Source organism: Lepeophtheirus salmonis, chromosome 6, assembly GCF_016086655.4.
Source record: "Lepeophtheirus salmonis chromosome 6, UVic_Lsal_1.4, whole genome shotgun sequence".
In the NCBI taxonomy this organism is placed as follows: domain Eukaryota; kingdom Metazoa; phylum Arthropoda; class Copepoda; order Siphonostomatoida; family Caligidae; genus Lepeophtheirus; species Lepeophtheirus salmonis.
The window spans coordinates 3,412,666-3,424,997 of NC_052136.2; the positions used below are offsets into that span (position 1 = coordinate 3,412,666).

The following is a 12,332-nucleotide window of genomic DNA, read 5'->3' on the forward strand; positions in this document are numbered from 1 at the left end:
GAATCAAAGGCTTCGCCATCAAAGGGATCCATGACAAAGACGTCCGATGAATAAAGAGTAACGTTAAATGTAAGATGAACTAATTTTAAGACTTAATAGATTAGAAAGCTCAAAGGATTCCCATTTTTGAATATCTCAAGTAAAGAACTACATCGTATGAATCCAAATAGGTTCATGTCTCGTATCCTGAGTTTGATCAAAAGGGTAGGCTAAATCTTCAAAATAAGAAGTTTGTTTTTTTCCTCAGTGGCAAGACGAAACGAATATTTACATTATCTTCCCCTTTCATGACTGATCCTTGAATTTCAGCTAGTTCATAATTAAACAATTTGTATTGAGGGATGGCGGGGTGTGGGACAACAATTGGTTACACCATTAATGAAATTGTATTTTACTACGGAAAACCCTAGGTCATATCAAGGCAAGGTGACTATATATAATATAATCACCTTGTGTGAAGGTTAATAAAATACAAGTTTATACCGTCCATAACGCTTTTCCGACTGATGTTAGATCTATGACTTCCACCGTGCTTTTTAATAGTGACGTCAAAGAGTATAACTGTTACCAGGAGCAAGAGTAGCAATCAATTATCATATTTGAATTATAAATACCGCTTCTTTGACTGTAAATATACATGTCGTTACCTTTATAATATCACGCAACCTTTCATCCAAAAAGAAACTAAATTATCTGGTAGTTAGGCAAAATAATTCAATTATCCCAACTGCTATTTATTTTATAATTTTTTCCAGATTATCAGTGTCATATTATTTCTCCACAACTTTTAAAATGAATTACATATATAAATTTCATAATTTTCAAATCCTATAAATTTTATTCTATAATTCAATTATTCAATGTGATTGTGAATGGATCACTTAAAGATTTTAAATAATCTAAAAGAACAAATATATCCCAAACTGGGTTGTAGCTTACTATAGGAGGATTTAGATTAAAAAAATCCTCTAATTAGCAATTTAAATCTACTTTCAGAAAAAATAATTTTAAAATTAGAGATCTCGCTCCATTTTTCCAGTGCAGCTTTTTGCACAAGGCAAGAGGATTTGAAGGCATATCCATTCTCAAACAGTTCGGCCAAGAAATTCAAAACGGCTGTGTTGTCAATTTGACACAAAGGGAACCTTCTGGTCTTGAATTTTTTTTTTTTTTTTTTATATTTGCTATGTAAACCTTACTAGATGACCTTCGAATATCATTTAAGAAAAGTTTTGAGGCTTCTTTTGACAAATTTGAGGTACTTTTACTTGAATGGAAAATATCTCCCAGTCAATAACCATTTTTAAACCCCGAGGGGGCATCTGGCCTTTGGATTCCAACACACTCTCCGGATTCCCTATCGTGTAGAACCTCTTTTTTCTGGAAAAAAACTTATGAAAAGTAGATTATATTTTTCCATTCCGGCATCACTGAAATGGGCGGTAAAGATTTGGGTCAAGGCTTTAAATGACCTTCTGTATTAGGAGAGGAAAACAAATAACCGAATGTTTCCATGGGTCATGCTCATAGCATCGAAAATGTATCTGACAGATCAATTGAGTCATGAAGTTCCCCTTTTCAAATCAAGACATTAAAGGGATGATTTCTTTCGGACTGCAAAAATACTAGATAATACATTGCAATGCTATCTGGTATAGGTTTTAATAGCTCCTTTGTCAAGAAGAGATACAATTTCTAAGTCAATGAATGTGCATAATTCATTTTACATCAATGGGTTCTTAAGCATAGGAAACTGTGAACAGGCTGAGATAAATTGATTTTTGTAACAATATGCTATGATCTTTTAGAATAAAATAATTTTTAGTTACAATTTTCCATTTATCGAATAAAAGGCTTGATAAAACAACAGTTTAACTTAAAATTTCTTAGTCATTTGGTCTAATAAACCCAAAATTGTCTTAAGTAATTCATTAAGTGTTGTCATGCACTTCAAAAAATTATAGATGTAAATCATTACTTTTTTGGTAGATAAGTTCTCTTGTATACAAGTCCAAACTCCAATGATTGTCTAATCTTACGTGAAAACTTATTCGAGCAATTATGATCGACAAAATCATAACTTCATATTAGTTAACAAATAACTAAATTTGAGCTAGATACATGATTAAGCACCGAAAACTAGGCGCATAAATAATTAAATTATATCGAGAATTCACTTCTTAAGCAAGCTCATTAATTTCCCAAGAAGAGACATTCCAAAGGAAACGGATTTGCATATTACGACTCCCTTACAAGGTTCAATTACCTAAATTATTTTCTAATCATTAAAAGGATAATTGAATTTCAACTTTCCACTGTCGTTGTCTCCAATTTCGATATAGAAATTTAAAAATTTGTTAGATGATTGAATTATCTATGGAAAAAAAAGAAAAAGGGAACTACAATGTTATGTAAAAACATCAAAATCTTAAGTAACATTGTAAGTAATCCATGTACAATGGGAACAGATAAAAATTGGTCAAAATTTACTCAAAGATATACACTAAAAATCATCAAATTCAGCTAAATGTTTTCCCAGATTCATAGTGCATTTAATATGGAATGCCCCCATTATGCACACTTTTTAATAAGGAGCTAAATATGTATTACAATAATTTATTAGAAACATAAAAAATACAAAGTACCATACTCCAAAATATGAAATATATCCAAAAGAAGTAATACACAAATATCACAGAAATGTATTTGAATTAAGCAGCATTTTTTCCTTTATATTTGAGAATTTTTAGAGCTCTGTATTGCTCTATAACCCTACTCCGCTCCGTTTCCAACATTTGTTTTTGAGCCAAGGATATAGCCGGCACATTCTTTTTCTTATTCTTCGAAATTGTATTTTGCTTGGTCCCCTTTAGAATGGCTTCAACAAGGAGGCCACCTTTAGATGCTGGCTTTCGTAGTTCAGGATTTTTAAGGTTTGTGTCTATTTTATTATTTTTATGGGTTATGCTAGGTGGAGCATGAACAACTTCATTAAAGGCCACGTGATCTTGAAGTTCTGAAAAATCTCTTAAACGATTTTTATCCTCCTTACTATTTCTAATTTCAACGTCACTATCCTCGTTATCATCCTCATCGCTCAAGGGAAGTTTGCCTTTCTTCTTTAACTTTCGTAGTTTCTGTCGTTCCCGTTGAATCTTACGTTTTTCTTCTTTGGTTCGAATAATGATTCCTTTTTTCTTCATAATCTTCTTACGTTTCTTTTCTTCTTTAGCTAGTTCATTCTAGAAATAGAGATATAATGATTATACTGCTTATAGATTGATTAATTATTAATTTTCTAGTAAATACTAAATACAGTTCTAACTAGAATGGGCACTCGCTAGAGTATAAAACCTCCGCCTAAAATCAAATTGAGTTATGTATCTCAATTTGATTAAAAATTATAGTCGATTCCGCTTTTTTTACATTTTATGTTACCTTGACCTCTCAAAATTTAATGGCCATCCGGAGCGGGTGCTAGGCCTTCCGCCGCAGCCTGGAAGCCATAATTTCCGCTAAAGGCGGCTACATTATTGATTTAGAGAGCTCAGACACATCTATTTATAGTATAAATTTTGTCGAAATTCTATTGTAAATTAATAAACTATATCTTGTTGAAGTTTAAAATGTTCAGATTTTAATGGAGCACTCGGTATATGTACACAGTATAAATAGTTTGTACTTTCATTAAACATGATTCATTTGTGTTTTGTAAATAAAGTTGATCCCAAAATTTGATTTTCTACTTCATTAAGAAGGTATATTTTATTGTAAAACATAACAAAGACAAGCATTGTCTTCAATGGCATCGTTACTGCAGTGGAAAAACTACAATCTTCAGTCAAAAAGACATTGGATTTAACAAAAACAAATATTTGTATCTTTGTATACTGGCCCATAAATCAGTAGTAGCTAAACCACAAAAAAAACTAAATTATCACCATTTGCTGATTATAGATAAATCGGTGCATCCTTAGTATCTATACACCTATTTAAATCAAACTTACTTCGTCCTTTTCTCTTGCCTTGATGACATTTTTACCAGTCACAGGATCTTCCGTTACCTCAACATTGAATTTTTTTTTCATAGGATTGTCTTCGAATGACTTCCTTAAAATAGTTTTAATAATCAATTAAAATAATGTATAATTTTCTGTTAAAAAAACATTATGGATCTTACTTTAACTTTCTGATCTACACGTCGAAGAAATTGATACTCAGATTCTCCAGGGGATTGTGTAAAACGAGGAACATTTCGTAGGGGTTTAGCACCCTTTTCTCCGTTAAGTGACCTAACATTATTTTCATTAAGTAATAATAATGGACATATATTAGTATTAAACTGAATGAATGAATCTAGTTCGCACATCGATAAATCATTTAGTAAAAAATAAATAAATATCAATATTCTAAAATTAAATGTCAGTCTCTCATTTTGGACCTCTCATAATTAATGATGAAGTAAAACTTAATTACTTTTGTGAGGGTCCAGAGTCTAACAGCTTTTTCTTCCGTACAACTTTAGCTTGAGGCTGGGATTTGCTAGAGACGACACGTTTTTTAACGCCTTTGGTCGACATGAATTTCGATATCATCATTAATTTACGGGGAATTTCTTGATCGTCAGGATTACCAGGAGCTGCGTTTATCTTGCCCTTAAACTTGGCTTCTCTTGCTTCTCTTTGTGCCTCTGGATCTCGAACTCCATGATGCTTTCGTCCTTTAATTTTCCTTCCCATTGATTTTGATTAATATTACTAATATAAATATTGATTAAGATATATTATATTTCAATTTTTGACAATTCGATGTTATGTACGTCAGTTATGAAAGCACGTGTATTTATTTGTTTGTTTTGATTAATCTATGACGTCAAATGCCTATAATAATGAGACTATAATCTATAATATATAGTCACCTTGGCTACGCACAAGGCTAGTTAATATTTATCCAGGGTAGGCCAAAACACTTTAAATGAATATGGAACGCATTCTTTTTCTGTGCTTGACGGATGTGCAAAATAATTTTCTCATAATAATTAATAGATAACTCGCCTTCAATTTCTCAGTTTTATTCTCCGTTTTTTAGTGCACAATCGCACGTAGTTACTCAACTTCATTTGATGTGTTCTCTCATCAAGAATGAAACAATAATAAGAGTTGTGAAAAAATAATTACATTGTGGGATCACTTATCGCCTATATACAATTGTGCACAGGATAGACATATCTCTACCGATGAGATCTAACTAATTATTAATAATAAAGTAAATGTCAAAATCATAAAATTAGACAATAAATATACTAATAAAAAAATGTTACAAATAAATTCATTTAGAGCAAAAGCTAATTATGTAGTAATATCCGGCGATATTACTCCTTATTAAGAGCATAAAAAGATTTTCCCCCGTTATTTATGGTTATATAACAATATACTATTATCATGAAGGATATACACACTGCTAATTATAATGCTACAGTCAATGCAACTACCCCCGTTGTTGTGACCATTTAAGCAGTTGTTTTTGCCTTTTATGAGTTTTCTGAACACCATTTCTTGGAGCATTTCCACCATAGCTAAGCCTTAAGTGATAAAAAAGTAATATTTATTGACTATGTGTTGCGTCTTGACGAGGGAGAGACACAATCTTATTTATAGTAGGAGAGATCCAGGATGACCAAGAGACACGAGGAGAAGAAATCACGTGGAGGAATAATGTAACACTGTTTATAAGATCATGTGTCTTCTAACTATACTCTAATATATTTACACAATACGAGACTATTTATAATACGTAAAACACAGTACTTATAATACATAGACGAATATACAATAAGTTAAGAACATGTAAGGAAATATTAAATACATAACACTATGTAATATTGGAAAACCTAATGATCATACCCAAGTCTTTAAATGAGGAAACTAGTCTCAGACAAACTAGTTGCGAACCATCCAAAGCTACTACCCCCGTTGTTGTGACCATTTAAGCAGTTGTTTTTGCCATTTAATGAGTTGCGTATCATAATTCTTGATATGTTTAGCTAAAATAGAATCATATTTTATGGTTAGATTTAAAAAAATTTGAGTACTTACTGTTAGATAGTATAAAATTCAGAGTTTCATTTCGAAATTAGTAAATATTTTATACTTTTTACTGATAACTTTGATCGTAATTTGGTGTGGATGACTCAAAACACAATTAACTTTACAATTTACAATGGGAGTATTTATATAAATGACATCATTACCAACATCCTCCATTAATTTAATGATGATTCCTCGGGAAGGGAAGAATTTACCCGTGATTTTCTCCATAATTTTTTTGAAAATCGGATGATTAGCAATGAATAAGGGTATATTACATTCAATAAACATCTTTGTGAGATCAAAGTTAAAGTCTGACTTGATATATTAATCATTAACTTGATTTTTTAGATGAATATCCATGCTCTTGATATGAGATGAGGATAATGAGTGGCGTTTAATTCTAGACGGGGGACTAAAAGCACATTTACATCGACCAACCCGACAAGCCATCTGTTTCTCGGCCAGTAAGTATTTCCAAATTCCTGGGCCTCCATTTTCAGAAATCAAGACAGAAGGCGACGTTATTTTAGGCATTTTATTGAGTTCTCTATCGACTATCAGCTAATATTATATTAATATTGAATAATAAAGGAGGGCATGATAACGTTTTTGATAGAAGAAGATGTTTACTATTTAAACAATGATCCCTCCATCATCGCACGCTTTTCTATTCTTAACAAAATTATCATATGATTACTTTAGTCTTTAGAGTGATCATTAATAAAATAAAAATCCATTTTAACATTCCCCAGTTTATATTTAAATAAAATCTTAAGATATACTCAAAATGCACATGCATTATGAATTTTTATCAATCAATAATGATTAATATTAGAGACCATTGACAAAAACAAACAGAAACAGTGCCTTGTTATACATGCACACGCCTGCAATATTTCATTAATACGACTACATTATTATTTCTTATATAAAAAAATATTTATATGGTTGACATCAGGAAGCACAATATAAATTAAGTAATATATTAACCTTGCGTTGTCCTAAGCTTAATAGAAATACAAGGTTAAACCATAATTGGGCATGGTATAATTTTTAATTTGGTGTATCAAGACAAGCAGATTATGACAAAAGACGCAACCAATGCTATTGTATGACGTCATTATTAAAAAGTGTTGTAAAAGCATTGAGATATAAAGATTTTCTATTTCTATAGGTGGAAGTCAAACATATCGTCGTACCAAGTTTAATAGAAATAATATTTCTATTAACCTTGAGTCGTACACGTCTTTTGTTGTAACCTTGTATTTCTATTAACCTTGCGTAGTCCTAAGAAAATACTTTACGCATACATACAAACAGACAAACTTTGTTTTATTAATATGCAAGTAAATTTAGTTAATTGAAATTACGATAAAGAGGAATCACAATTAATTTTGATTCAATGGCTTACAAATAATCTAAACATTACGTTCAGTACCTAAATATTCCCCCCCCCCCTCCCTTTTTTTATCATTTTATGCCTTATTTAGAGCCTCAGGTATATATTACTATTTATTAATCGTGGATATAACAGTAGTCCAAGGACATGTAGTATTAACTGTCAGTTACAGCTGTGAAAAAAATTGGTCAGAATGTAAAATAAAGAAATATATTATAAATACATCATCGATATTTATATACCACTAGTCAATTTGGCGAAGTACCAGGCAGGACTTTAATTTTATCTTTCCCTTGGAGAAACAAAATTTAAAAAAAATCTAAATGAGTTCTACTCCGAACTCATGGAAATAGTAATATTTCAAGCAGAAATCTGTCTTAATTTTTTGCCTATACTTAATTAACCTAATATAGGTATATACCTCAATCGAAATATATCTATATAATTATATTTAGTAACAAAAACATAAGGTTTAATAGTATAATATGATATTGGTAAGATCATTTATGTAACTAATATCTCTTATTATAAATAAAATAAGTACTTAGCCAATTAACTTAAATATGAAAATCCAGCTACTTTTTGAGAAGGAAAATGAGCTAGTTTATGGCAATTTAGCAATGTTATTACTTTGATATTATGAATGACGTCACTATTGAGTAATGACGTTTTGGAATGGCTATAAGCAGCTGCAACAGCTACTTAAAGAAGTCAAATAATCAGCTGTGTGTGTGAATTAATAAAAAGTTATTGATTCCATCATAATTTGACGTCCACTTTTTGTTCTTTTACATAGTTCACGGATTAAACAATGTCGTTACTTCGTACCGGATGTCGATATTTATCGTCTGGAAAATCGTCTGCTTCTGTCGCAGCAGCTGTGAAGTCGGAGCAAACTCACAGCCCACCTAAATATGAAGTATGTTCATGACAATTATAATTAAATAAACCCTAATTTTGTCTTATTATAGACGAACAAATCCGTGTCTGGAATCCATTATTGTAACTTGGACAATCCCAAGCCAATAGTGAATCTTATGGTTATGGTAAATGGGGCTGGATCATCATCTGAAACATATAAAAATGAAGGTATTGACTTTGTATTTCATTCAGTTAAGACACTGACGAATATTTTATATTTCTATTAGGTGTATCTCATGCTTTGAGACTTTCTTGTGGACTCTCAACTAAAAACTTCACACGATTTGGCACCATTCGCAACGTGCAACAGCTTGGAACTGCTTTGGAATGCATTCAAACACGGGAGAATTTAATTTACTCCATGAAAATACATCGTGACTACTTTCTGGACGGGCTTGATTTCCTTCGAGAAAATGTTGTGTGTCCTAGTCTTAAAAAGTGGGAAATTGAAGACTCCATTGCTTCAGCTATGAAATTAGAAATTGAACAAATGAATCCTTTGATTAAAGCACAAGAAGAGTTGTTGAGAGTTAGCTATCGTCGAGGACTTGGAAATTCACTATTTTGTCCAGAAAGAAATGTATTATTCCAATATTTTTGATGTTATATGATATTATTAATATATATGTTATATAGATTGGAGCAATCTCAAATGACATGATTAGAGATTTTCACAGTACACATTTCAATATGGAAAATGTCATTTTTGGAGCTAACGGAATTGATCAAATGACTGCTAGAAGACTTGCAGACACTTTCCACCTTCCATCTGGAAAAGGTAGGGATTTGATTTGATTTGTAGGTGCCAATGGATGGCAATCTAATTTATCTAATATTTATGCATGATTTTTGAAAAAAAACAAAAAAAAAAACCAGGATAAAATCTAATTGTTATTTATTTCAGCTGAATCTTCAATACCCTCTAAATTCCATGTTGGAGAGTCCCGCATCGATACAAGAGATAGTAATGTGCATATTGCTTTTGGATCCGGGACACAATTAGAATTAAAAAACCCAGGCGATCATACCGCAGTAATCGCTAATTATCTTTTATCTATTATCCTTGGAAAAGGAATATCCGTTAAAAGAGGACAAGGTATTGGTAAACTTACTCAAGGTCTTCGTTCTGCCCTTGGAGATGTACCATTTGGTGTGAGTTCCTTGTACAATGAATTTGAACATACAACAGTAATTGGCGCTAACATCATAACTGAGGCTTCATCTGCTGGTAAAGCTATTGATGCAGCCCTCAAAACCATAAAAGAATTAAAAATATCTGAGAAAGACCTTCAAGGAGCGAAGAAGAGAGCAGAAATTGACTTCAATGTGTGTATAGAAGAACAAGCAGATAATGTGAGTTTCTGTTATAAAATAATTATTTTAAAATCCTCTAAAATTTTGTTTCAAAACTTTATTTTAGTTGCTTGGAGCCCTTAGCCTATTTCATTTGACGGGCAATCCCAATATGGAGGGTTGGATTGACTTAATACATACAATTTCTGTTTCTGATGTACAGGTATGGGATTTCTGTTATTTATTCGTTCAAGTACGGGTCTAACCAGGGATTACTTAGTGTCTGGATATACTATTCATTTCTAAAATCACGCAATATTACTGCTTTGGTGTTTAGCTAACTTTGAATGAGTCTAACGTTCATTTTCAATAATTATCAGAACCATATATATATAATATGTTATATATACATACATATGTGGCCCGTCAAGACAAAAGTAAGCAAGGATGATTATTCCCAAAAACGATAATCTGGACTATCTTCCATTTCTATAAATTAATTACTCCGACTAATCTTCTGGAGACACTCCAAATACAAATTTCTCAGTTATTATAAAAGAAAGAATATGATGCGTTCTATATTTTAGTCGGTAGTAACTCCACTCATCCCATAAATTTGAATGTACATCCTAAAATTGGCCGAAATGTGTCTATGGGACGTATATATTTTTTATAGATTTGTATAAGTATATTGGGAACTTCTCCTCTTCTTGAGTTTTGCTCGAGAGTAATTTTGTGTTGACGCACTATTTTATCAAATGATGTATACTAAATTTCATCAAATTTTGAGTTGTTCAGTTAAAAACGAGTGTTGGCTTCCGGTCTGAAAATCCTAGACCTGTCCCAGTTTGTTAGTGGACTAAGCTAATTCACGCAACCTTTCTAAATATCATTAATCTAAACTCATAAATCAGGATAATTTAGAAAATTGGCCGGATTTTTTTTTACAGTGCTTTAAAGATGCTAAAATTTAATTTTCTCATTTTATTTAACACCTACTCCTAAGTATCTTGAAATTACCCCTAATGAAATTTTACTTTATAAATTTTCCATTCTTATTTCACTATTTTTCCTCTCAGCTTTAATTAAATTTAAATAAAATACCTCACTTGGACATTAATAAAGTACTTATTAATTTTTCCTCTCTCTTACTTTATTTTTTCTATTTTCTAGGCTGCCGCTGATAGAATGGCCAAGTCTAAGTTTTCCATGAGCTCCGTTGGTAATTTAGTAAATGTCCCCTATTTGGATTCCTTGCAGTAATGAGAAGAAGAACTTTAAAATTTTAACTGCATTCATAACAGTTATTTCCCAAGGATGAAAATAATTCATATATTTTTTTAAATTTATTCTGTTTTGTTAAAAAAAATAAGTTAAGAACATAAAATTCTTATTGAATTACTGAATTAATTATCCTTGAGTACAATTTCTTATTTTAAAAAGAGTTATCTATTTTTAAATTAGCAAAAATACATAAATGTCTTCTATAATTGTAATTTACGAAATTTTATCTACATTTTGTTTTGTTTCAAAACACAGCGTGATATTATATAAAAGTTTGATGATTAATAGTCAAAAGAAAAAGTTATTATTTTTTTTTCGAAGAACTGAAGATTTTTTCAGAGATATTTGCCTAAAATGAACAAATAAAGAGCGCCAATATTTCGAAAAATGAGCACTCAAAATAAAAATAAAACCAGTTTTATAAGGATAATTTAAAGAAGTGTTTTTTATTATTATCATAATTTATACATATATTTTTCTAATTATATCGACAAATCAATATTTAAGAAAGAAGCAAATTTGAAGTTGGCGAGATCTTCAGGATTTTTCAATTAAGTATTTCTCCTTTGTTGCAAGATTCAAGGGGGATTATTCAACAGTCAATTTTGTGCCAAATTTCCCATTGTTTGTTGTCAAAATCTGACTCCTTCACATATTCTATCATGTAATCATAACCTTGATTGCATCATATAAGTAGTTTTACCTCCAAAAATAGAGTCTAATAAAGGAGGAGTTTTGCAAGTGGATTTTCCCTCGAAAAATATAATAAAGGAATCATCAAAAGCTGTTGTGTAATCCATCTAGAATCCAATTTTTCTCTATTTATTTCATACCAGTTTAGAAAATGAGATATTTTTATAAAAACAAGGCGATATGAGCAATTTTTTGAGCCATCGTTCACAAATCCTAAGTCTATTCATCTCTAAATCAGTTAAATATTTCCACATATTATTATGAAAGATATAATTAATAAATACATAGACTAAAGTTGACAAGATGCGCAAATGATTGAGACGAAGCTGTAGAACCGGAATCCTTAATGATTGATTTTGGAAAGCCCTGTTGAATTCATTTGGCAAAGTTGTCCATGCAAAAAAAAATGAACTACAAAGAATTTGAAGTGAAGGAAGACCCATTTTAAGCCCGAAAAAATATGTGGGAAGATACATTTATGCTATAATATATAGATGGGGGCGAAAGTTTCAAGGGCAAGAATTCCTTGGGCGAAGAGGAGAACCTTCTACATTTAAAATAGCATTATTGCTGGGAAAATATTATAAGTATATTTAAATTCATATATATTTATTTTATTATGGATTGTTAAAGCAATTAACACCAAAGATAAC

At 30.9% G+C, this 12,332-nt stretch overlaps 2 protein-coding genes across 2 annotated transcripts; one reads left to right on the forward strand and one right to left on the reverse strand.

Moving 5' to 3' along the window:
• Positions 1-2,602: 2,602 nt before the first annotated feature.
• Positions 2,603-4,936, reverse strand: LOC121120298 (coiled-coil domain-containing protein 137). The gene is given in 6 exon segments (XM_040715155.2): positions 2,603-3,242; positions 4,008-4,082; positions 4,084-4,110; positions 4,181-4,292; positions 4,477-4,757; positions 4,919-4,936. Coding segments are annotated over 5 exon segments (1,008 nt in total). The 5' UTR covers positions 4,740-4,757; positions 4,919-4,936; the 3' UTR covers positions 2,603-2,711.
• A 3,206-nt stretch (positions 4,937-8,142) lies between these two features.
• Positions 8,143-11,422, forward strand: LOC121119848 (cytochrome b-c1 complex subunit 2, mitochondrial). Its single transcript, XM_040714654.2, has 7 exons — positions 8,143-8,407; positions 8,460-8,577; positions 8,637-8,989; positions 9,046-9,187; positions 9,314-9,762; positions 9,830-9,925; positions 10,876-11,422. The coding sequence occupies exons 1-7, from the start codon at positions 8,300-8,302 to the stop codon at positions 10,963-10,965; spliced, it is 1,356 nt and encodes a 451-aa protein (XP_040570588.1). The 5' UTR covers positions 8,143-8,299; the 3' UTR covers positions 10,966-11,422.
• The last annotated feature ends 910 nt before the right edge of the window (positions 11,423-12,332 follow it).